This window comes from Daphnia pulex, chromosome 1, assembly GCF_021134715.1.
Source record: "Daphnia pulex isolate KAP4 chromosome 1, ASM2113471v1".
In the NCBI taxonomy this organism is placed as follows: domain Eukaryota; kingdom Metazoa; phylum Arthropoda; class Branchiopoda; order Diplostraca; family Daphniidae; genus Daphnia; species Daphnia pulex.
Window position 1 is genome coordinate 2089124 of NC_060017.1, and position 27572 is coordinate 2116695.

The window sequence follows — 27572 nt, forward strand, 5'->3', positions numbered from 1 at the left end:
GGCCGGGCATATAGAGTAAACGCTAAAAGTATGTTGCAACATCCGACGCCAAAAGCAGCCGCACGACGTCACCTGATTATATAATAAGCGGTATTAGAAAAACTCCCGGTACCTATATACTATATAGTGTGTACACGTCCGTCATCTAAGTAGTGGTGATTATATGTATTTATGTGGCTTTTGGGGAAGCTTATTACGTGCGGTATATCGTGTTAGTTGGAATAGGAAGCGAAGGATAAACTTATTGCGACGTTGACTTTCCTCCCAATGATTTTTTGGGTTGTTTCATATTTGATGTAATAAATAAGCTGAGTGCTCGGTGACGAGTTCCAGAGTGCAGCGGTGTGTCAACCCGTGTCAACCTATCAGGGGTTCCTCTATTCAGGTGGCATCATATCGACTGCTAGCTCTCTTTCGTGGCGCAACCGCTTTAAACAAAAATTGCTACTAATAAAGAAATCAATAAAATGTGAACCAAAGAATAAACAAATAATTTATCCTTTCATTTTCTTTTTATTCACAAATTTACTTTCAACTATACATAGCTCGGGTCGTTATTTTATTTTTCAGCCTGGGAGAAAATGATGGAAAGTTTAATGTAAAAGTTAAGGCATAATGACGGCAAGCGCACCATCATTATATCGAATGGGTGAGAGTTATATACATGTATGGCGTACCTTTGATTTTCCAGTCCTGCCCATTCTACTCTCTCATTATTCTTTCGTCTTGCATCGTTATTTCCCATTCTTCTAGAATTCTCTTCATTTTCCTCTTTTTTTCCCATTCTAGTTTGTTAGTCATCAATCATTTGATACGGGCCAGTGAATGTCTGAAATAAGGCTGGAAACAGTACAGTCTGATCTCTCCGTTGTACATACACGTGATGACTGCACAACTTTTAATTGTGCCGGTCTATTACTCTTTTTATTCGTTTCGCCTAAGTAGAAGAGATTCAAGTTTATATTCACAGTCTGCTGCATACGCACAAAACAAGAACTTATCCGGTGATTCTGTCTTGTTCAGATCCAAACAATAATAAGCTGACACGCAAAACAATTTCGTTTTGTATTATTTGCATTTCGTTGACCGGTCAGTCAGCTATATACTTGATGGATGGATTTGGTTGTGTTTTTCATTTCCTTCAATTGGAGAACTGAGTTCCGAGTCCAGTCAATCCTGACAGAAACTGATCAAAGCAGAGCCCAATAGGATTATTGGACTGGGAACCGAGAGTTTATTTCTTGCATGAGATGGTACGTGTCAGTTTGGCTTACAGGAGCAGAGCGGACAAAACTTGACAACTTTATCGGCGGGACGGTCTATTATACGTACACACATGCAGAGTTCATAGTGCGCCAGCCTTTCCGGGAAAATAAAGGTCTATCCATCTCAGCAACTGCGGCTGTTGGTGTGTACGTTTGTACAGTCACAACGCAAAACAGCTGCAGCACTAGTTTCCAACAAGAGGTTATTGGTTTGACTTGTAAATAAGTATCTAGAAACAAAACTCTACTGCCTGTGCAGCATATAGCATGGCAAGTTCTCCCCCCCCCCCCTCACATGGATGCTGGATGAGGGTCGAGGAGTATGTGGGTGGCCGTCCACTTCACCACCAACCCCACCGTGTAGTACTTGCCACATCCTCTCCAGTTCTTGCTATTCGGTGCTACACGTTGCAGCTTCTTCGTGTGTCTTAACATTTATATGCATGTATATGAAGCATCACGTTGTCCAGTCGCAGTTAGGGTCCGTGCTACATGTCGAGAGGAGAGAGCGGGGCGAGTCGGCGACAACTTTGTGCAATCAGCAGTGCATGTGACACGCGGGACAGCCAAGCACTTGGCTTTTCATCGTGGCCGTCCGCTAGGCGATGACTATTCATGCGAAACGAACGTCAATACTTGGACCTTTAGACCTTGACGTCGACGTCTACATTTACAGAACACACAGATGTACTTTGGATAAAGAGGATGTTCTCGATAGATTAGTTGTTAGTTTATTTCAACTGACAGCGAAGCCGATATGGAAAATATAATTGCCATTGAAATAGAGAAACTGGTCAATCGAATTCTAATGATAGCCAATTCATGTTAAGGAAATCAAGTTATCTAACCGGAAACTCAACCGGAAAATGTAGTGGGCAATATGTAAATGAAGGCAACTTGATGCAACTGCTCCAGCACATGTAATTATTCGCTGAATAGTGGATACCACACAGTTGAGTAGCATAATTAGAGCTAAGATGCAATCAATGGTATAATTTCAAGAGATAGAGATGGCGATGTTGAGGGAAAGCTTGTATATTGCCGCCAGGATCGCAATTATATCCTCCGATAGGGCCGGCAAAGCATTAATAAAGCTGAGCTATAAATACACTACGGTCCTCATATCTACAAGACACTCTGCTTCATCTGATCGAGCTGTTTCCATCTAGCTATATTTGGATATCACTTGACAGCCTTGTCAAGGAGTAATGACACTACTACGGCAGACAGCAGCATAATTTTCGATTGAACAAGTCGCCCTAGTTTATGTATGGACGTCGTTGTCGTGCAGTTCTCAACATATAGAACGAAAATTTACGCCCGAAACAAATGCAGAGAGATCCCCTTGTGAATTGGATGACGAACGGAAGGAGCTTCGTAGATATTGCGCTTATTAATTTTTAATCAATGAATGGGACCCGTAAAAGAACGGACGATTTGTGCGGTAAATTTCAGTAGCAAAAAACGAAATCCTCGACAAAAATAAATAATAATAATTTGATCGGTTAGAACAGTGAAATAGCTCGATGATATTTGCGAGTATATATCCAGCTCGGCTTTACTGACATGAGCCAACCACGTCCATATATTTCACAAGGGATCTGTTGAAAAGCCAAGAGGGTTGGCTGTCTGCTCCTGGCATCTCCTAATGTGTTATGCACTATATACGGCGGAGAAATAACATGGACGACGATTTGAAATACAAACCCACAAGAGAAAGAAAAGGACTATATAATGTTTATATACAGCACTGGCACTAGCGCCGTACCAGTATTTCATGTTATTTGCCTCGTTTTCTAACTTCTTCTTCTTTCCACTGCTGCGGTTGATTTATTCACATTTCGCCGGGTCTCCGATGACGACCGTCCGGGGGGCACGTCGCTCTGCTTTCTTCCTTCTATCTGTAGCGAATGCAGTGAATCATTCAAATCGTGAACTCACAGCAGTAGCATCCCCCCCCCTACCCCCTCCTAACTCTCTATCTCTTTCACATTTTGAAAGGGGATATAAAGGATGTTGCTTTATATAGTGATGATGGCTCGGCTTCATTCTTTTTCCCCTGCTGAGCTTCCCCGGATCTTCTCTCTCAACTCGTCTACCTGATGATGAGATATTTCGCTTTTGTTGCCGTCCGTTTTTTTCTTCCGCTCCCGTTTCTTCTGTTTGCTCACTCACGCAGCAGCCAACCCGCAGGGGAATCTAAGCCACTATCTCTCCTCATTCGGAAAGTTGCTGTAACTTTGGTATCATCATTAATCTAAATAGTTGGCGGGGTGGTGGCAGCAGTACCACCCGAAACAGTCGGAGATGAGGTCTATACGCCATTTTTTGTTTTCCCCGCTAGCTGCTGTTGTTCCAGAACACAAAGTTGCCTTAGAACAATAGTCTGGATAGAGACACACGAGGCATACTCACTCTTCTTTTTTTAAATTTATTTATTTCCTTCCTGCGTGTTGCTGCTGTGATGTCCAAAACACGACGGCATCACTGCGAAAGGATATCATAGAGAATCCCGGAGAATTCCGTGCAGTATTAGATTCCCATTTCAATGGAAAATGGAATAGCCATCCATGCTAGCTCCTTCATTGAGTTGTGAGTCTCTCCGTTTGATGTTCCATCCTATACACATATGTGTTTATAGATCCGCGTGTGTGCATGTGTAACATGCACATCCGAGCTCTGCATGTTGATACAATATGACTCCCTCCAGTCCAGCATCCCTCCCTAGCTCCAATATGAATGTCTCATTTCTTATCAGACATCGACTGACTGCTGTATGCTTTATACTAGACTACAATTCTAGCTGGCTGGCTGACTAGCTCTATTCACACGGGAATACGTGTATTCCCGGGGATCGGCAGCTGCCTCCGCTTCCACATACCCGTTTTGTGTAGGTGTGTTGTATAACTGCATATACGCACCACCACATATGTGCACAAAAAAGCGGACGCCTTTATCCCGCAGACACTTGTGTATTTCACAAAGAAACGAAATCTAAGAAAAGACATCAGAAAATCGACAGAAACTGCATCACTCCAAAAGTTATAAAGTCATTTGAATATGGGGGGGTCCCTGTAAAAGTATACGCACATTGCGCCACTGCTGAAATAGAAAAAGTGATTCGAGGAATATGAACCCAACAAAAAATTTTTTTTCGTCACAAGGAAAGAGAGTCCTGGAAGGATTTAGTTTAGTCCGGACGACTTTAAAAAGACATGACAGAAAGGGAAGAGAAACGACCATAATGCAAATGTCTCTTTCCATCAATCTCCACTTATTCATTGGTCGGGATGAGCCGAACTACAACTGAGTGCCACGACAAATGATGATAAAGACACACACACACAGCGCGAGAAGACGACGAGAGAAGGATGTCGAGTGCTTCAATCAATATTATCACAACCGTCGGTCCGCATTTCTTAACAATCACGGGCCATCCCGTTGAACTTCTTCCCTTCTCTCCTTTATTTTTGATGATTTTTCGCCACTCACTCAGAATGAGAATTCCCAGTCACATTAATGGGAAGCGCAAATATTCATGTCTTTTTCTTCGTAACGATACGTCTGTCGTTGTAGTCCAAAAGGAACTTGTTTCCATCCAAGTCAACCGCTTCAAAAGAAAAGAAAAACGACGGGAGGTTTCGCTGGCGTCCAATATGACTTTCAGAGGAAACAGTTTAATTGCGTTGTCTAGAGGATCCCAAGATGATTACTGGTTATTAGTAATGCTGTTTGCACTAGACAATAGTCGGTGATGAGGGCGATGGGAGAAAGGAGCTCGTTTGAACCGCGTCAACTTTCCACTTTTACAACTCGAACAAACAGCCAGCACACTTGCGCTGTTTTCGCATTGTTACAATCGTTCAGCCATAGAGTTACGAGTAGGGTGTGTGACACACACACACACACACATATGCCCGCTTGTTTCCTTTAATTATTAAGGAATTATTGAATTTTGCCGCACTACTCTGTGAGGCGAAATGGTTTGGTACGGGGCGGTCTTTTTCTTTTGAACATGGAACAAGAGTAAATTACTACTTACATGGAAGCACTAGTTGGTCGATTCTAGATGGATCATATTTGACCCCAGCCAGTCGAATCTGCGTTAGAGAGTTCAAACGACAGTTGCACGTACATACCACGTCGCGAGAAATGACGCATAATAATAACGACGTTGAAATTTATACCATATACTGTGTGTTGACGGCGATCTGGCAGACTGCGCTCGTCTTCTTTCATCATTCTCCATTGCAGTTGCGGAGGAATATGCTGATGAGTCGCAGTCCATCTCTGCTGCGGCAGAATTTAAAAAAAAACAAAACAATATTAGGGCCGTTAAACTTTCAAACGTCTGAAGGGATTTCTGCAAGAGCAAAAGGTGTGGCGGCGACGACATATGGCCAGAAATCCACCAGCAACATATTTACAAGGAAAGCGAAATCAGACAAGCCAAGAAACCGATCCTGACATAGCTCCGCTGCTTCCATGGAAACGGCGTGTGTGCAGCAGTTAACTCTAGGTCGTCTCAGTCTAATTCCGGTTTCGCTAGCTTCCTTCCTTCCGCTTTCTTCTTTTGGCTTCCCTCGATGCTCTGGCCCAGCAGCACTTTGATCCTTTTACATTATATGCGCCAACCCGCCATTTGTCTATACTTGGTAGTAGCTATTAAAGTCTTTCATCAAGAGACTTTCATCTCTTGTATCTATCTATATCTATTCGTCTATAATCTAACGACCATGAAATAAAAAAAAAGGGGAAAAGGGAAGGATGAAGACGCTTGCCCGCCGTGATTGGCGTTGAAATCCGCTAAAAAAAAACACTTCCGGATGGGTCTATATAATCTTTTATTTCTTGTGGTATACACGGTGGGGCTATTGGGTGGTGATGTAATATATTGTTGGGATAAAAGGGCTTCGCCCCTTTTTAGTGTCGGGCGTCGTTACAAGTTGAGAAATAGTCGTCAAACGCCCCCAAATCGTTTGCCACCCAATCACCGATACTGATGCTAATTCGTACCGCCGCGCCGAGCGATTGGAACTGAACGCGTATAAATCACGGACTTTTCTTGTTTTCTTCTTTTCTTTTGTTTTCTCTTTGTGGGATCACTCCAGGAGCGGGTAGACGCACATCATCGTGATGCGTCTTTTGTTTCACTCTCGTTTCACGTTCTTTTAGGCGGTCGACTCGAATGACATCAGTTTGATGAGTGCACCGGGAACGCGTGGGACTAACTGTAGTCGGGAGGCCTTTTCTCTTTAGAGAGCCAAAGTTTCATTATCGATTGTCCATCCAGGATCCCCCCTTTTTAGCCTTTTGGATGCTGCTGTGTTCTCGGCTGGTTATAAGGTTGTCAGATCCTGCTCGGATGTCAGCGCGGCAAATGCATGGCCCCTACTGATTATTCCTTTAACCCGGTTGGTGCAGCCCAGCGTCGCCCTCTGCATGGGCTGTGTCGTATAATAGATATAGCCCGAGTCGTTGCCTTTCATCAGTGGCCCGTTATTCACGCCGTTAACTCCATTTCGGCGGCTGCCGCAATGGCGTTTACCGCGCTTAGTCTTTTTCATTATGCGACTAGATGGTGCGACGCCCAATAGAAATGAGCATTGGAGGGGGGGGGGGGGGACAAAAAAAAAGGAAAAATAGGTCGGCCACTCTTTTCCCTTATTCCATTTTCGTTTCTTGGCCGACGAAACGGGGAACGGATACAACAAAAAAAAAGGGGAGGAAAAAACCTTGCGGGAGCGCTTGAACGATTCCCGTTGCTGCATTTAGATACTTTTTCTTCTTCTCCTTCTTCTTCATCTTGTGGATGGCTTCATTGATATGGACATTATACCAGGGGAGCGCACACACACAGTCTGATGTCGACGATGGTTTACATTCTCCGCGGGGTGGCTTTCACACTCCATCGGGTCAAAACTAAAGCGAGGAACGCGCGGGGAGCTCTCCGTGATGATTTTGGCAGCAACAAACAACATACACGCACCATGGGACTTAAAAAACTAGTGAATAAATGGGGAATAGGAAGGGAGAGAGGAAATGAGTAGAAGAGCTGGGGGGAAAAAAAGGGGGCTTGGCTGTTGCCAAAGCAGATGAGAATGTTATGCAATCAAGGCGAGCGATGACACACACACGCCCTCCCCAATCTGAAATGATACCGAATTTTATTGATCGGTTTGTGGAGCTGACATGTGCGTGAATACGCTCTAGATTACATCGGCTGAGGCATTGACATCAGACAATAACTGCATATGTTAAGGAGGCTTAGAAGGAGCAGCGTGATGTATAGACACTTATCCGATCATGTCCATGAACTTGACGCAATCCCGAAGAATTAATTAATCAGCGACGACGATTCACAACTGAAAGGATTATCATTTGTGAATTTGATCTGTAAATAATTGGACTTGCGAGTTACATTTCCGAGTTGAGCAAATTAATTTCGAAATCCGAATTCTAATTCGAATTTCTCGTCCATTTCTTCGAGAAACTGCGTGTCTCTGCAGATGCGACATTTCCGTCCCTATTTCATCCGCTTTCTCGGTAGATTGAAATAGAGCGACCCTACATAAATATGTAGGGTGACACATATGAACTGAAATCCGCGCCAGCAAATCTAATTTCGCCGATGGGTGATTTTTGGAAAACAAAACAAAAACAAATTGTTTTCTTTTTATTTATCTGCGACTGCGATGACCTTTAGGTATGCTTACATTGAGCGACAACGGGATGACGTGTAGATCCATGCGGATGAGGTTTCCCATTCCCATCTCGACTGCAAAGGGGTGGGGTATACATCCATATCATGTGAAACCTGCCCTTCCCGTCTCTCGTGTATGTTGCGCATCTCTGGTGAAAATTGTTGAGTTGTTGCTGCTGCCCGACTAGCTCCCGCTGGCTCTTTTTTTCTTATTCTTATTCTTCGGCAACAACAAACAACGAAGACGACAAGAGTCGTCGTGGCAGCCGGAAATCCAATTTCTGGTCCGGATGAAGACAACGTCGAGCCAAGCCCGTGAGGCAGCAGCAGCCAACAGCGAAACATCAAAAAAGAAAAAGAAAAAAGGAAAAAGAAATTCCATTTCTTTATCTTTTTCTTTTGGAGTGGAGCGCGAGAAGAAGGGAAAAGATTGTGTCGATTCTGATGATGATGTCAATACATTCGCAGCGCGTATATAGTGCACACGTAGAGCATCTCCATCAAGCTGACTAGTATATATACATGTCACTACGAAGGGTGCGTACTACTGTCACGTACTAAGAACTAGAGGACACTCACGTGTTAATGGGTTCCTCGTGTAATTCCATCCCGCGTGATCACTCCGTGCAAACCCAGGGTTAATAAGATTTCTGTTGGGCGTCAGCAAACATAAACAGTCGACAATATACGGCGAACGTATGTCGAATGCGAAATAGGAGCAGCTAGTCGGCGTTGCCAATCGAATCCGTGTCGGTTCACACGCCTATGTACCTATCCAATTCGTTTTCTCGTGAACGTTTTCGTTGGAGGCCTGTGAATTCCCTTTAATTGAATAGCAACCGTTCGTTCCCGGTGACTTTTTATCGAGTCATCAACTCTGCAACCTTTCATATTGTGTTTGTTTTTGGGCCGCCGTTGTATTGACTTGGGTCTGATCTCCTCCACTGTGCAAACACCTTTTTTTTTTAACATATCGAGCCGGATGGGAAACAAAATGACAGAGGCACGTAGGTGAGTCGTGATGGATAGAGTCTTCTATTCACGCTCTAATGAATAAAAACAACCTGAAAAAAAAGAAGAAAACCGCCAGCTCGATATTACCGATGAGCCGGTACATGCACTAGATATAAGGTACTACGTGATTGTTTTGGACTGGCGTGAGTAGGAGGAGGGAGGGCGGCAAACCAAGAATGAGGAACGGTCGATGGGCGGAGAGGGGTGGGTATATAAGTAGTACTACAAACGGCAGTCAGGATCTCACAAAAAAAAAAAAAAAGAAAGAAAGAGGAGGAATAAAACACAATGAAATTGTCGATTCAAGACATAAAAATCCGTTCTGATTCCGTTTCGGGTGTGGCACGAGCAGCAGCCAGGAGAGAGGCAGACACGCAATTCTACTCCGTGTACAAGTACCCCTATACTCCCGCCCTATATGCTGTGACGTGCTGCCAGTACTGCTCGTCCGTATAGAACTGTCTCTGCACTCGGCATATCACTATACGTTTGGCATTTGACCGAAGAAATCTTTGATGTAGGGGACGATGAATTATATCTATAGAACCTGCGACATATTCCGACCCCCCTCCCTGGACGAATATACCGAGAAATCAGAGAGAGCTAGAAGGAAAGAATCGAGGGCCGCCCGTCTTCTATATTCAATGAATCAAATCAATAAATTCTCTCGCGAGCGTAACAGGTGAAATGCGCCTGAGCTGAACGCCATGGAAACCGCCAGCAACCGTTCCCAGTTCTAACGAACGCAACTGCGGACGTGACGTCCAACCTAGGAGACTCTTTCCACCAGAAGCCATTAAATTGAATGCTGAGATTGATCGAAAAAACATCAAGGACAGTGTGCGCATAATAGGCGCAGCAGTTGAGCTAAATTCCCTCGTCTCAATGACATTCTGCGAGCCGCCCAGCGACAAGAGCAACATTCTGTTTTGTTGTATAGACTTCCGTATTACACGCACACACAAGGAAGGAGGGCGAATAGCTTCAGGAGGGACTGGTTGGAAGAAAGCACCTGATGTTCGCTGCCAGCACAAGAGAGCAGAGTGTATATACTCTGAACTACTACAGTCTAATGCATAATATCATTAGCCTACGGATGTATGGAATATGTAAAAGCTGCAAGGAAGGAATGGGACTGCATATTATATTGACGCGGTTACCTAAGTTGATTCTATATCATAGCAGCAGGAGCCGGCAGGAGCCCAAAGGCCAGACTGTGTTCTGCGCTCAGACTCTTGTGTGTAATATGCTGCCGTGCTGGATATTTATATAGCCTATAGTGAGAAAACGCTAGTGTATTACATGACACCGCCCCGCAGCGCCAGACAAAAACACAGACAGTCTCTGAGCCTCTTTTCTCCTCCCGATTCATATCACATCTATAGAGATGTTTCCCTTTTTTCTATATTCGAATTCTTCGTCTCCCCCTCCGAACAATTTCTTGATTGTATTAAGAGGCGGTTGGATTGTACGAGTGGCTTGATTGCGAGTCTGAAAACAAGCCCATCAATGGAAACTAATAACAATAAATGAACGAATTGTAGGCTATGCCGTGTAACGACATAAACCATGGCAGCGGCATAGTCTGTCTCTGGCCCTGTGCATAGTGATACATCACAAATCAATTAAACAATGCTGTGGGCAAAGAAGAACAAAGGATACGTGGCTGCATGCCGGACATTGTGGTGGTCTGGCCATTTTTCTTGATGTATAATCTCTTCCCATTATGTTATTATTGTTTAATTTCTCTTTCTTTCTCTCTCTCTCTCTCTCTTTCTCTAATACGTCCGTGTGTATCGATCCTTTTTCCATTCATCGTTTCGACCAACATTCAGACGATCCTTGAGGCTTCAGCCCGGCAGCTTAGTCTTGACATACACAAGAGAGAATGAGAGAGTCTGTTGCCAGAGGGATATGTGGAATGGAGAGAGCTAGCAGTCAAAAGAAAGAGGAGAAGAACCCGAAAGTATATAGCGGAGAGCAGGTCGAAGCAAGCTATATTGACGTTAAACGATATATACGCTATATCTACGTGGCGAGAGCTATGCTGGCCACAAAGGGATCTGATAGAAAGAGGAAGTCCCGTGTTGCCTGGGACGTGGGTGAAAAAGAAGCCATAGAAAAGAACATAGTCTGAGAATTACGACGAAGAAATAAGGCGGCGAGAAAAATGGAAGCGGAAGCGAAAAACGGCGCCCGGCATACACATACACCCTCTCCTACATCTCTATACTGCCCACGTAGTGCAGAGTTGCTTGCTGTCCAACGCTGGCATTTCGGACAGCTATTATAGGCCAATATGAGGAGGCGAAAGAAGAAGAAGAAGGAGCCGAGAGGGCCGTGAGTGATGAGAGCGGGAAGAACCGTCTAGAGCGCAGCATCTTCAATTCCCGATGAAAAAAAAAAGGAGAAAAGCGGTGAAAGCGACGTGACTCTGATGCTGGGCTGTACAACAAGCTCTGCAATCCATATCCGCTCAATGTTGGTCACATACAATATCTTATGTATATATACATATTTGAGGAGGACGACGACGGCTCAACATTAGATTCCAATGTGTGCATCACGTTGGCTGCGCGATGTGTGTGGGAGGGTGGCGAGAGATATATATGTACTGTATGCTGTATATTACGTCAACGGCCAAAAGCATTTTATTCATTGTCAGTTGCAACTGCCGACTGGCTCCTCTGTCATTCAATGGCACAGCAACGCGAAAAGGGGATTTTTTCCCCACTCTTTTATTCTTCTTTTTTTTATCCTACTTTTTCCTCTGTTGAATCCAGTCGCTGTTATTCCTTGACGTCGCCATTTTTGGGGGAAAGTCACGAAAACTCGCTGTTATAGCTCATTCGCTCCTCTCATTTTTTTTTTTTACCCCTCCTTTTTTTGATTTTCAAGTGGAGTGTGTATGTAAGAAGAAGAAAAAAGAAGAGGGGATAGAAGAGTTTTCTCTCTCATATAAGAGGGACCGAAGCAACACAATAATAGCTCGAATGTTGAGTTTTCTTATTTTCTCTTTTATTTTCTTTCTTCTCAGTCAGCTGTGGTCTTATAGATCCTACAGAGACCGTCTAAGGTCTAAAACAGAGAAATATAAAGAGAAAGAGAGAAAAAAAGGGACTTCCGAAGGGAAAGCTCAAGAAAATGGATGAAGAAAAAAAGGAAGCGGAAAGGGACGGGCGGAGGATTTCATTAGAAAGAAAGGATTTCAGGCTGCGGTCGCGGTACAGGTCGTCACTGGAATTATAGCCACTGAACTGGGCAGTGGCCGGCTAGGAGGAGCTCCTACATATGAACGGCACGGATGGAAGCACAGCAGTCGGATAGAGACGCACACACACAAAAAAAGCGAAAAAGGCGAAACTCTAAAAGATTTACAGAAGAAAAACGTATGATAAATAGGATCTTGACCCATTCAGTGCCGAACCCACACAACTATGCAACATAAAAAGAGATGGGAGTCCCAAAGTCAACTAGCGCTAGCTTGGCTGTGATTATCCTCCTAGAAATGAAATGTAGATCAAATACGCTGATGAAAATAAAATAAGGCCGAAGCGAAAAGATTGCTCTGTAGACTTGTACGAGCTCTGCTGTAAACGTTGCGAGTTGCAACTGATGCGATGTTTGCAGTCGAAATGTTATCCAAGTGTGGTACAGGGTGCAGGGAGTGAACGAAATGATGAAATAATGATGTCAGCCAAGCAAATGAGGATCCAGCTCCAACCCGTTGGTTATCCAAAGGGTCTCAATAAGCCCTATCGCATATAGGCCTGGCATCAGGAGTGTATATAGCTCTGGTTATATGTGTAGATGTACAGGGCGGGCCACGTATGGCCTACATCCAGCTATAAACAATTGGATATAGAGGGGTATAACACTAATAGGAGCCGAGTCTCTCCTTGGCTCTCTTTATTCCTCGCACAGTCACAACGGTGAGACTTTTGAATCAATACGGACGAACGGCGAGCGCGCGCTGCCACGTAATAAGAGGCCAGACTATAAACGTAAGAACTAGCCACGAGAAAATCTCAAAAGCTTCGGCCTCTAGTCCCATACAAATATACGATCTATTTCCTTATGATTCTGGAAATCGTTGTTGCACTGTAGACCTATATATACTACACAATTACACCTCCACGCACGTGTGTAATAATGTGAAGTCACTGCTGCTGCTGCTGCTGCTGTTGGTTGACGGCCAGCGACGGCGTGTGGGCGGATGTGTGGACGATTAGAATTGCTCGTTTGTTCCGCCCGCGATAGTCAATGCCAGACCGCATCAACTTCTTTCCAACTAGACTTCCCATATGTAACACACATAGTTCCCCCTCTGTGACCGTCTCTCTATAAAGCAATTCTATTGGAGCTACGCTGTCGGAGCCGCAGCTGTTTTCTATCGTATCAATCAACCGGGGACTTGGTCTTCGTCTTGCAATTTTCTTGATTTCTTCTTCTTCTTCTAATTCTCTTTGTATCAATATTTAACTCAAATGAAATGCCGGAATAAAAAAGTAAACCACCCAAAAATAAATAAATAAATAAATAATATAAAAACGAAACTACTGTTGTATAGATATAGCGCGGTAGACCGGAAGGACCGGAAGAATAGAAAAAGAGCAGGACTAGATAATATCTTGTCTGGTAAATATATCTAAGTCGTTGAGAGGAGCAATATATAACGTCATCATCAGCTCTATACGAAGACGTCAGCTCAGTGATGGAAATTCAATCAGGAAACTGCCGAACTTGCCCGTCGCCCCTTATACAGACGCGTTCCACCCTCTTCTCTTATTCTCTTCGCCTTCTCCGGGCTCTCTCTTCTTTTCTTTTTACGATGACTCGGCTGATCCTTTCGGATCCTTTCGCAGTGTTGACGACTCGTTCCTCCCCCGCTCCACGTTCTTGGCGTCTCTCTCTCTCGTCGTCTATAGTCTACAGTCATGTTCTGCGGGGATCAACTTCAAAGAGAAGCGAAACAGAGGCAGAAAAAGAAGAGAGAAAAGAATAGAATAGAAGAAGAAGAAGAGCCTGCTGCATTAGGGCGGCCAAAGACGGAGAGAGAGAGAGAAGCCACTTTGGATTGGGTGACGTCTTTTCATTAGGAAAGCCGCGCGTTTTCGACTTCTTCTTCTTCAACTATAAGCTTTCAGCCCGCTATACCGCGAATAGACGATCCTGCGTGATGCCATCCATATATACAGCCTAGTCTGGCTGCTGCTGCTGCTGCTGGAGAGTTCTTGCTCCGCAGTCGCGAACAACAATTCACAAAGGCCTCAGACTGTGTCTCTCACGTCGTCTATATCCCCTCCATCACGCCCGTTTGAGGACGCCGGTGATTTTGGCGCGTTTCTTTTCAATCAGATCCTTGTTTCAAGACTTTCAGCCGCATCCTCACCCTGCACTCGTTGGTGATGAGTGTAAACATTGTCTCAGATATCCGTCACGAATCGCGATGTCTCAAAGAGGCCGACCATCATTGAGACGGCCGTCTAGAGAACGCCAACAGTTGAAAGGACATGTCGTACCGTCGAGAGTCGGTGAAATAAAAGGGACCTAACTTTCTTTTTTTTTCTCCAAGTGACGTGTACAATTTCAACTGGATAGAAAATTGTTTTTCATCGAATCGCGGCGGGGTGTCGACGCCCCTTTGAATTTTTCTTGACTAGGTTCGAATGTTATATAGTATTTTCCTATATAGAGCAGTGCCTCTCTTCAGTTGCTGGTCCAAGTATTTTTTTTTTTTCGTTTCTTTGAGATCAAGTCAAACACAAATGTTGTCGCCCGTCAATGCGTTTACGACTGAGCAGCACGAGGCGAGTGGCGCCAGTGATGCTCTTTGCCTTTTGTAGAGATTCAGGCGTCAGCATGATTTCCTGGAATTCGATCCCTTTTTCCGAGCTTCCATTTCTTCGACGTACACATACTATATATATATATACCTTTAACTCTTTCATCTATTTCCCGTCTTCTCTACTTTTTTTCCCCGTCAATTTGAGTTGTGTTTCCCTATTCTCTCTTTCTCTCTCTCACTCGCGCCTTTCTCCGTATTTGCTTACATTTTACGTGCTCCATATACTTCAGTTCTCTAAGTGTGTAGATATATAGTGGATGGATTGCTCCGGCATATGGCGGCATCGCGGGGGCCGCAGTCAACTGACGCTGATGCGCCACCGTTGGTTTCAATTTGATGTCTGAACGGCCGAGATATATACATTTCCAGCGAATGCGAAAAGGACTGAGCGGTAGGAAAGAGATACGTGTATAGCAGGCACCATCTCCGATGAGAAGGGGGGGGGGGAAGGCGGCGTGAGCGTGACATGATGGACAATCTTGATATTACATACTGTAGCTACGCATAAAAATGTCTGCTTAATATACCAACAGCTATTATTCAAATCTCAGAGCCATCCTGGGCCGCTTCTTTTGATATTTTACTTTTCTAAAAAAAAAGTTCTGCGTATACTGACGCAATATCCTTTAACTTCTCGACGTTATACCTCTTAGATAAGACCCGCCATGGCTTTAAAGCAGGAAAGATTGAAGAAATAACAAAAATATTCCACAGTCCCAGCTCTCAACGAAATAAAAAATGGGGCGCGGTCATGTCCGACCCGCTTGCATAAATGTACATGTAGTTTGAGATTGTACAAGCATACATACCTCGGCCTGCATTAAAGCATGTCCGGCATTGAGGAGATTTACTTCTACATATACAATTTCTCTATGTTTATGCAGAGGATTTTCCGCTTTATTGAACAAGATAATTCGCATTCGTCCCTCGTTCCCGTATGAAAGAGAGAGAAAAAAAAGCTTTTTTTTATTGACAGCAAGGCGATTGACACGTGCCGGGCATGTTAGATGTTGGAATATGCACGTAAGCTAAAATGTGTACATCCTTTGGGGAATTGGAAAAGTCGGGGCTACGTAGGATAAATAATAAGCCTGTAAGCGACACGAGCAAATAAATACCGTCCACGGATGTACTATACACATTGGTCTTGCATCTCAATGTGCAGCTAAAATAAAAATCACCTCTTGCGACATCGGATTTAGTCGTGAAAACGTTATCAACGTGAATGCCTTATAAATGTTTAAATAGACTCGAATCAGACTAACATGAAGAGACTTGGAGCGTATATCAGCTTAAGTTGGGTGCGCTTATTTATTTTTTTTATTATTTGGAAGGGGGAAAAGAATAAGAGACGGAGTAACTAAAAGCCATGATAGAAAGAAAAGACATCAGCCACGCCCGCGATTGTGGCGGACTTCGCAGAAGCGAAAAGACTGACGAGTTCTGGGAGACGAACGTATTAGCTCATCCCATAAACAGCTCAAGGATATATAGTGTACTATATATGAGAGAAACACAGAAAAGAAGAAATTGAGCGCATGAAACATATATTTAATGGCATACGAGGCGGTTATCAACTACAGCGCAAGGAGGAGGACAGTGCGCACGAGGGAGAGAAAAAAAAAGGAAAATGAGGCGAAAAAACATCAAAAAATCGCGAGAATATAGCGCGATCTCTATTGACGCGAGAGCTGGGCGAACGACAAAGAAGTCAAAAAGGAAAAAAAAAAAGAAAGTCGACGACCAAGAGCTATTTTATTTCTTGTGACTGCTTAACGTCCTCCTCTTCATCAGCTAGGGACTCACTCTGATGTGTAATATGTGTGTGTGTGTCTGCGCGGTCCTGTGAGAGAACGGCAAACAAGGCGATGATGGAAATGAGGGCGCGGCAGCAGAGAATCAGCGACACTTGAAGAAGAAGAAGAAGAAAAAGAAGAAGTCTGCGTTGGCTTGTGTATCTCAAATACTCTGCGTCTAGTCTAGCGTCATTATAAGACAAGAGCAAGCCTTTCTTCTTTTATTTTTCGCCCGCTTCTTTTACACCAACAAACGAGAACAAGTCGAGGGGCATCAGCTGCAGCCCAGAAGCAATCCAGTTTGGATGCTGCGCTGCTGTCTTAAAAGATGGAGCGTATAGGGATTGCCTCGGTCGGGCCCCGTAATTAAGAGTGTTTCTTGTTTGGATGATGGGCCTCTTGTCAAATCGAATTTGCACTCTGTGGTCGACATCATCAATGCCATTTTTTGTTTTTCGTGCGCGTCTCAACATCCCCTCGATCGCAGCCATGTAATTGAATATGATCAAATAAAAGAATTTCGACAATTTTATCATTTTTTTTCTTTTCTTTTCCCCGGGAAATATTTCAAAGTCATCTGAAACGCATTTCCAAAACATTTCGCTTGAAAGTAAAAACGCTGTACAGAGCTCTATAGTCTATATACCATTTGAAGTAATTGGATCTCGGATAAATTATGCTGAAGTGGAGGAAATCGACTCGGCCGTGTCAGACACGGGCGAGATGTAGGGTCGAGTCTCTTCAATAGGGGCGAGGCTGTACACAAAGTCGACCCACATCTCCATACATTGTGTACTGTATATACGGTGCAGTATACGTCTAATACAATTGATCAGGAGTGCAGCGGGATGCGCGCTTGTTTGAACAGTTGATTGCTTATTCGATTTGATACGGATTCTTTTCTTCTTTGTTCCTGGCCCAGTCTATTGTCTGCTGTTGCCTTTCTCTCTCTCTCTCTCTGTCTGCTATTATGTTCTTCGCACACGAATATATAAGTGCGCAAGTTGCAATAAATACTGCAATAGTGCAGCGCCAGTGAATATATGTAACACACCTTCCGCTGCTGGAGCTTGATATATATACCCACACACAGCTAGAATCCCACAGTTTCTGCACCGGAAAATCAATATAGGGAGTGAAGCTTCCTTATATATAACACACACACACACACACACACACAGATCCTGTCGTCCCTGACACTCTCTCTCTGTGTCGCTGGGTTTTCACGATTTCCTCTTCAACCTTCTCGCGCTCTGTTATTGTAGTCTATGCGGGAGTATAACGTGCGCCGCAGGTTCTATAAAGTTTTCCGAGGCTATACTATACCTACACAGATATATAAGGCGGAGCATTTCGCTCCCAGTTCCCGAACTAAATGTGTCTATTCATTCAAATATAATAGGCTAAAGTATAGATGCACAGTGGAGAGGAACCGATTCCATTTCCCTTCGTGTATTTCTCCTTGGCTCTTCCTATTTGTAGTTTAAGAACTTTTCTTTTCTCCTCTCATTGGCTTTCCTGTCCTCTCTCTCTCTCTCTCTCTCTCTTTCGCTCTCTTCGCAGAGTTCTTATTGTTGCTATACCGCCTCGACTGCTGGCCCCTTGTTTCAATCTCACAGTCAGCTCTAGATCTGGGGGCCCAGTCGTCTGTCTTGCTTATAACGTCCGACCGCGCCTTACGCCTCACTCCCGTCCCGTCCCCGCCTCCCGTAATGTATATATAGCGTGATGCCACTGCGGTTTTCCAAAGCCTATTTAGCCGCTACTGTATATCTAAAATGGCCTATACCGCCACCATATGCAGAGAAATGTGTATCTAACACTTTAAGACTTTGCCATACACTCCCCACCAATTTCATCACGGACTGTTGGACGCTTGCAATGCACCAGCAGCACCAGCAGCTAATAGCCGCCCCATCCGACAGACGCTCAGCAAACTTGCCAGCGTCTCCTAGATATACTGGCTGACTTGTTTTTCCTATATTAAAGGCGACACACACAGAGACTCAGAACTTACTACAGCAGTCTTATTTCCACTTGCGCCGGCACATGTCCATAAAATCATGTCAGGCAGCCGACTGCCTAAGTCTTCGAGCGGCACAATATGGATCCGAACCAGAAGAAACGCCAACATTCTTCACTCGACATTTTTTTTTTATCGAGTTGATTCTCGGAAACGATTGTTTCCTCGTACATGTGTGTGTGTATACAGTTCGCCTTGCACCGCAACAACTTTCAGCAGCAGCCATTGCAGTTGTTTCATCTCTCGTGGCTTCTTTTTTATTATTTTATTTCTCTCTCTTCCTTCGATATACGGCGCAGTCACAAAGTTGAATGTAATTCAAACTCGGCGCCGGCGTCTCCTGGAGAAATTCAAATTACAACTCGATCCTTTGGGCTTTCGTCTGTATGTTTGATGCTACGCATCAAGAAGAATTCAGAATCACTAGAGCTATAGCGTATAGCTCTGCTCTCAGTTGCTGGGGCGACCGTCATGCTCATGAGTGAATGCCAAGATGGGATGCTGCCTGATCCTTTGAAACTGCACCCACATCTCTGCGGGTGTAGACCGTGCGCGGGACTGATTGATTCGCTTGCGTCGTTCTTGGTCGCCCTCGATTGACGACGACGCTCTCTTCATTAAACCCATAACCCAATTGAGAAAATCCCGAGTCCAATGAAAGAAAAAGAAATGCGTATAATATATAGAAATAGAAACGAAATCGGCGCAGCTCAGTTTTTTTTCGGAATCTAACGAAGGCGCACACTGTGATCGATCACCGACAGCCATGAGCGGAAGGCGATCTTTTATATCTATATATTTTTCTTTCGCTCCGAACAAAAAAACGTTCATCAGTGCGTAATATAAAGGCTGATAGATTTCGATGTGTCTTGCGATGTAACGCGAAAGAACTACAACGAAATGACAGGGGGGCGGGCGAACATTTAATTTGAACGATAACTTTCTCTGAAACGTTATAAATACAATGTTCCATCTACAGCAGAAAAGTAGTAGTAATAATACTGTTGGACTGGGCATTGTGTGTAGTGTAAGATTCGAGTCTATATAATAGTCGGTCTTGTACAGATGCATTGCCATTATATAACGTAGCGTTTATCTCGGAGCTTGGGGGGCACTTTTAATGACAATGAAGAATTGATAAAGTCTCGACGGTGCGGATGAAGAACTTGACGCTCTCTTTTCGCTATAGATCAAGTCAAAGTAAACTTTGAGCATCAGCATAAAGGGACTGGATAGTGCGCACACACATTCTCTACTATACAACGGCCCACCACGGGCAGTATTATACGGACGAAAAAAAAGTTAAATCATTTTGTTGGCAAATGTAGTATATATCTAGTCCTTATCTATAGATCTATCCTTATCTGGGCTCTTCTGGCTGCATTCTTCAAGTCTGGCCAGATAGGATAAATGAGACATAAATCTCTTTTCTGAGCTGGATTCAGCTGCGCTGTAGAGAATGCTACTGCTGTTAGTGCTGTATTCACTTACACGCTATAACTCTGCTATAACTTGAGCGCGCAATTAAAAGCCGCGCACGATTCCTTCCGACCCATGTGTTAATTAATGACACGCGTATCAAAGCGAATGCTGAAAGAAAGTAAAAAAAAAAAAAAAAGAAAAAAGAGAAACAATTCCATAGGCGCTGGATAATATTGAGGTCTGATTTGAAGGCGCCCGGTGGTTGGCAGCGGCGGGCAGATCACGCCAGGGACCCGTCCTATAGTGTCTTAATATCAGGGGAATGTGTGCGCGCCTTGTCAGTTTCGCTTTCTTTTCGTTTATTGGATAGACTAAATATTGCGGTGCCTGCTGATGCCGCTGCTGCCGCCGCCCTGCGTGCCACGCATTAAGTTTCATCATCACTTCTGACTCTTTTCCTCCTTTTTTGTGGCTTTTTTCGTCCGTTTTTTCTGTATAGTAGACGGCGACTGCGCGCAACCCAATTACTGAGCTCGTGTATACACGAGCTGGCCTGTGCGCTTTACTACGTGTACTCGGCAAGCTGTACATAGTCGTTTTATATAGTCCTCTATGTAGGAGAGCAGAACCAACCCAATCAAATCAAAAGCCCTTATCCGACGAATTCATCAAGTCTATCAAAGGAGTGCAGCAGCAATATGGGCCGCGTGTACCCGTTCTAGTATCAGCACTACTAGAGTACGGTATCTAACCGCTCATTGCGTATAGTATGCAGCACCAGTAGAGGCTGGCTAGCAGTAGCCACCGTACAGCTGTCCGTCCATCCAAGTGGGTTAGCGCGAATAGGACGAAACAGACCATGAAGGACTATGGTTTGCAAGAGATGTTGCTACTCTTGCTGCTGCCCATATATACTGTTACATGTAAACACAGCAGCAGAGAGAGAGCTCAATTTCAATTTCCATGGGCAGTGTATATCTTTTGTCTGGATGTGGCACGCCCACGAATCCATGTACACACGTATAGGACACAGCACTACTACACATTCAGTGTAATATAAATGGACTTGTGCCTACTCCAATCTGAAAGAGAGACGCCAACTCTTCGGTTTGTTGGAAACGTATCAAGCTAACAGCTATATCTCGGGCCATCCTTTTGTTCAAAAATAAGGGCCTTTCCACATGACCGGCGGCAGAGTCACGTGCGTATCCATATCTGGAACCGTATTGCTGCGACTCCGGAGGAGAGAGAGAGCAGAAAAGTAACTCTCATCATCGTCAATAATGATTCACATTTCGTTGGAGTGTCTATGGAAACTCCCCCAACCGAATATCTATCTGTTGCGATTTACAGCCACCCCGCCCGAGCTCATCCAGCGCGGATGACAGGGCATTATCTACATGCTAATGCCACTCTTTTATGACTTTTTTTTTGTCTCGAGTCTCGTCCCCGGCGCCACCGAATGGTTTGAAACGGATTTCATTAATGAAGAAAAAAAAGAAGAAGAAAGAAGCGCGTCATCTGCAGTCATTAGTGGATAGCATCAGCCGGAAGAAGAGAGAGAAATGGACAAGTTTTTTTTTTTTTTCGTCGTCGTTCTATATAGATTATAAAGATCTTTACGTGTGACACATTTATACGACACTTGTCCGAGCTGGATTTATTTCCCACCCAACGGGGTGTAATTTCGGCACAATTGTTGGCACAATGGCCTTTGAGAATTTGATTTGGGCGGACAATGCATTTTGCAGCGTTAGACAACATGAGCCAGACAGACTACCCACAAATGAAGCAATTTAGTCGAGACGAGCGGGGCGGGCGAATAATGATCCGAAAGGCAAAAAAAAGAGGACGCGGACAGCGACACACAAATAATAATAATTTAAAAAGAAGAGAACAATCGCCCACGCGCTGCTGTTTCGGCGTCTTGTAGTACTCGAACACAAACAGAATATAAAAGCCAAGTGTGTGTGTCGTTGATAGATAAGGAAAATAGCCGGCGACAGCGACACACTGCGCACATCACACACAGTGGCACCAGGCAACTCCTTTTGCTGTTGCTGCGTGTATGTACCGCATCTTCTACTATATAACCACCCTGGTGTATAGAGTAGAGTATGTAATTGATTTGCACCAGCCGGAGAGGAAAAAACCCGCCCGTTCTTCTTCCCGTTTGCTGTTCAGTTGTTTCCCATCTAAAGAGTCGCCACGCACATAAGGAGGGAAGTGAGCAACGTGCGTTTATCGTTGGACACACCATCGGCCACATGCAATATTCAACCCGACGGTGCACACACAGACACACGTAGATGCTGCTGTTGCTGGCTGGGGGCTCATGATGGTGCAGTCGTGCGTTGCCTATGAAATACAGCCGAGCTTTGGACTCGGACCCGAGCTCAAAGGGAGCTCGGGATGGAGCGCCAAAACAGAAAAGCACAAGCTCATAACAAATGCTTGACGTCATAATTGATACCGCCGCTCCTGCTGCTCCTGCGTCTATATGCTGTGTTGCTGAGTTTTTTTGTTGTTTAGTTTTTGTTGTTGCGTTATTTCATTGCTTCTTCTTTATTTCTCTAGTAGACAGTCTCTACACAACACTGGGGTTTTGGGTTTCGTCTTGCTGTTTGGCTGTTCCTTATTTCTCGACGGACCCCGCCTTCTTTTCATCATTTGTCGGTAGTTGCAGCTGTGCCGAAGTGGCGAGAGCATATGAGCAGACTAAGCCGTAACACTAGCAATTAAGAAATGTATCCATCGCTGCCGCCTCCCATAGAGGCCGGAAGCTTCCGCTTAATAGGAGGACGCGACCGTGTAGGAGATCTGGGTTGGAATGATCGAGCAATTATAGCTGATAGATGGCCCTATATAGAGCTCCTTTTGGCAAATGTATCTCTCTGCTAGCATTAGAAGGCAGCGGATGAGATTAGCGCCAGGCCGTGGTCTATATATACACTGAAACGTATGAGACAAGCAGAAACTTTTTTTTCTTTTTCTTTGTTTTTTTGTCTTATTTATTTGGCTGCGGGGCGCTCTCTTGTTCTGGGGCCGGGTTGATGATGCCACCGCCTCTTTTGACGATAAATAATATCGCTCTTATATTATACTTACATGCACGTACATTACACACATTCGAGACGAGCGAGTGCTCATTTTTTTTCCCCCTCTCATTTCTTTTATTTTCTTTTATTTATTTTTCTTTTTTTTTTGCTGCTGTTCCGTCTCATCCGGGAGAGGGCAACAGCAACAACAAAAAAATTGGGCGATTGCTGTTGACAGCCAGAAAGTACAGCGGTTGCTCTCTTTTTTAATTACCGGTTCCTATCAATCACTGCCGCTCATTTCGTCTTCGTGGGTGGTATAGTGTGTTTCTCGTCCAATGATTGGTGACTCTTTTTTTTTTTTTCGCTGGCTCTCCAGAGCGAACGACATTATACTTGGCCGCGATGGCTGCAGTTGGCATTGACATAACAACATATATAAACACACACACAGAGCAATAACATGGCAAAAGATTGAACACGGTGCATCGTCAATAAATTTCAATGCTATTACTATACTGCAACAAACGAAGGTTATCCGTTAACCTGTTTGTTTGTTTTTATTGTTCTACTTTTCTAGTCTTTCTAGTCTTCTCTTTCTCTGAACGAAAATATTGTGAAATGACGATGTCATGAAACGTTTCAAATAGGTTGCCATTTTGTCTGCTGGCCAGAGTTCTATTCTCTTTGTATCTAGTCGCTCGCTGCAAAGGATTCCACCGGGAATGTTAGCCAAAAGACCCGACCCCTACTGATACCTGCGCACATCAGTAGGATAGATAGTGGCGAATCTAATAAAAGACAATAAATGCGGATCTTCCGTCATTACCAGACGTGAGGAGACTGCCAATGCCCTATCGATAAATCGTGGGCAAACACTATTAGTTTTGTAAACCAAAGATGGTTGGCAGCAGCAGCAGCGTTGGCTGGATTGCGTACGTTGACTGATTGTCAAGTGCGCGTCTCATCTCAGCGCATATGAAGACGTTGAAGAGCTCTTGGGCTCGTCCTTCACCTTCCTGTGATATTGAGCGCAGAAGGGCCGCAAGGAGAGGAGGCGTCCAGAAACGACACGGAGAATGTCAGCTATTATATGCCGGACATATAATATATATATATTGCTGATGGTTCCTCCACGTTATTGGAGTTACACGGTCGTCATTCGGCAACTGAAGCGAGTCATATAGGCGGTGAATGCACACGTCGACGTGGACATGTAGGGGCCAGTAATGAGGTCATCATCAGAACTAGAGCTACAGAAATCCAAAACGGATCATGAAATACGTGCCCTGTGATGGCAACTTTGACGGCAATAAGCAAAGAAGGAGGAAGGGGGGAGAGTGGAAGTTGCTGCCAATGCTCGTCGAGGTCCCGTTGTTCGTCCTTGTATTACAAAAACATGACGGGACGAGAGGGGGGCAAGACCGTCTTCGTGATAGATTCCGCTGCCGGCACTCCTAGCGACAGGGAAATATGAGTAGCTCTCCCGTACTCTGCTCAACAGTGTACAGCGCATATTAAGGTCTAGATTGTATATATATTGTAGGTTCCAACGTAGAGTATAGTTGTGTATAGTTGTGTGTGTGTTTGTATGTATACAGTATAGTGTACCGTGGAGCGAGCGCTTGATATCGCTTCTCTACGGGCATTTCCGTTTCCTTTCGGGTTCTCTCATCTTATGCAATAGGGCCGGGGCAAGTAGAGCCGAGACTTTAATACACTTGCAGCAGCAGCCAAAATGTTGCTGTTTACTCTCTACGACTATATGCTGAATAACTCTATTAATCCATGGGCCGGATGTTGAACCAAGATGCCTCTGTGCGCAAGCTTCGACGATGTATTATTCTCTAATAGCCCTGCCCTAGTCTACACTGGCGCTAAATATATTGCATCCTAAACACTTTGCAAATGATGGATGTTAACCAGATACATCCCATTCGTGACCCACCCTCTCTTTTACTCTCAACTTTCGACGGAAGGGTAAAACAATGTCGGCGGTTATCAATCAGTGCTACAAAATTCCGGTCATTTTCTTTCCAACCGACTTTTAATGGCCACCTTTCGAGCCCTTTCCTTATTCTGAGAAAATGGATTGGTGGGGGTGAGAATTACTTCCGAAAACGACTTAGTGGCGTTACTTGGGCGTTGCCGATCCCTGACTTATTTTTCGTTTCCTTTAGTCCAAAAATATCTTCAGTGCAGTTAGATGCATTTATTTTAAATGTCTGGTTCTCTCGAATTGTTGAAGTTAAGTGGTTTCGCGATAATGAATTTGCGATTAAAACCTTATTACAGAAAAACTAAGGTAAATATGGATTACGAAGAACAGTTTTTGGTATGATAACAATCACAGAAATGTGCGAAAACTTATCAATTTTAATGATTGGCAGAACGAACTGTAAATGTATTGTGAAATATTAGATCTTGCTATTTCATTAGAAAATGTTTTATATGAATACACGAATTTATAATTTGATTTTCCTTGTTCATCTGACAGGTTCGATGCAGGGGCCGTACGAGAAAAAATTGCTTCATCATCTTCTCGACAAGTACAACGTCCTGGAGAGGCCCGTTTCAAACGAATCAGACCCGATACAAATCAGCTTCGGGATTACCCTGATGCAGATCATTGATGTGGTAATAATATTTCCTACTTTCCTTCTTCGTTTTCTTGTCGAATAATCGATTGGTTTCAAAGGCAATATGCTATTAAAATTTTCAAGAGGGGAACTAATAGGATGCGAACGTTGAAACCCGAGTCGGAATTTTATTTTAAAAAAGTGAAGAGGGGAAAAAAAATGGAAAGTTAAAATGTTTTTAATTTCGGTGAACCGTAGAATTTGAATAAAGTTATTGGGTTATGCATAAGCAGGAGTCTAACGCTTTTGATCGTTATGCGAATTTATGTTTCAAGTCAAACGAGTTTCTATTTTTCCGCCTCGACTGAGTCGTATAAACTTTTACTGTGTAGTATGTTATGGCCTATAACATTTGGGCTGAAGTCGTAAAACATTTTTTTTGAAATCTGCGGCTTAAGGGCGTATGAAAACTTTATAGGCATGACAGCTCTATACAATAAGGAAATCAAGTCCAAGTCGTAGTGGAGGGGGTGGATGAAAGAGGGAGGAATCGATTTCTGCAAGGGCGACAATTGATGACAGATAGGAGATGGGGCCAGAAGCAGAAGTTATGTGCAGCTTGGAATACTGAAAAAGGGCATTCAAATGATGTGGAGCATCTAATATTTTAATAATAACGACCGAGATTGTACAAATTGATTTGCGGGAAGCGTTTATTTGAATTTCAAATGAATCTAATTCCAATGGGTTTGACTTACACTTAGAGCTGAGAGCGGGCTAATGTGATCAACTTCGCTTCTGTGTTGCGCAATGCCTTTATTGATTGATTCACTTTCTTATTGCCTTTGCAGGATGAAAAGAATCAGCTGCTCATTACAAACATGTGGTTAAAAATGGTGAGTCTTGCCTCGCGTTCTTATCTTGACGATGATCAATCAAAGTGGTTTGCCGACAAATGGTCTTATTTCCTCGCTCTCTGTGTCTGATATTTGTCTCTGCCTTGTTGAGCTCGTTTGATGCCAATTGCGTCTTCTTCCAATTCCCCTTATTTATAAAATCCTCTCCGTTTAATTTATATATTTTGGATGCTGGGGGCGAAACACGCCTGGCGTGCTTGACGCATTATCACGGGGAGAACAAAAGCCCCAAATAAAATAGGAATGAAGAATTGTCTTGTTTCCCGACCATCGGAGATATCGATTTACCTTACATTCCCATCTGGTGGGAATTCTACAAACCTTTTGGCTTGATCCACGTTTACTACAAGAAAATATCTCCAGCTGATTTTCTAATTTTAATCAACAATGTCCAGAGGAAAAAAAAAGACCATGATAGTATTTTTAATTAATTTCTTATTCGTTTAAGGCTGTGATAATGAACCTGCCATTCAGTGCGTTTTTTTCCCGATAAGTTTCGTCCGCCTGGAACTGAACTGTTGCATGTCGTGAACTATGTAGATGTGTCGTAAGAGCCAATCGCAATTCCTCAACCCGCTGTCGCTGGGCTATTAGGTTCCGCCCTACATACAGTGTACTATATTTACGTTGATTCGTTGATTTTACTTCTTTCTTTTCCATCTTCTCACGCCATTTAATCCGCGCAGGACTGGAACGATTACAATCTGAGGTGGAATTCATCCGAATTCGGTGGCGTCAAGGACCTGCGGATCCCTCCCACACGCATTTGGAAGCCCGACGTTCTAATGTACAACAGGTGAGCACTTTCCCTCGGCGTTCATTTCTTCTACTCTCTTTCTCTATTTCGTCTCGTTTCCCTATATCTTTTAAGACGCTCTCTTCTCCACCGGTTTCGTTCCTCATCATTGATTCGCTCGGCAGTGTATAGAGACAGTATAGAATGGCAGTGGGCCGTATTGATCCACTA

General features: G+C 43.9%; 1 protein-coding gene across 3 annotated transcripts in view; it reads left to right on the forward strand.

Annotated features, from left to right (window-relative positions):
* Positions 1-27572, forward strand: part of LOC124188709 (neuronal acetylcholine receptor subunit alpha-7-like) — a 50722-nt gene that overhangs the window by 11883 nt on the left and 11267 nt on the right. For 2 of the 3 annotated variants that reach the window (XM_046581551.1, XM_046581632.1), the window contains exons 3-5: positions 25607-25746; positions 26540-26584; positions 27292-27401. In XM_046581551.1, coding sequence (XP_046437507.1) covers positions 25607-25746; positions 26540-26584; positions 27292-27401 — 295 coding nt within the window. Of the gene's footprint in view, positions 1-25305; positions 25415-25606; positions 25747-26539; positions 26585-27291; positions 27402-27572 lie in introns of those variants that run through there. The other variant, XM_046581707.1, reaches the window with a different exon arrangement.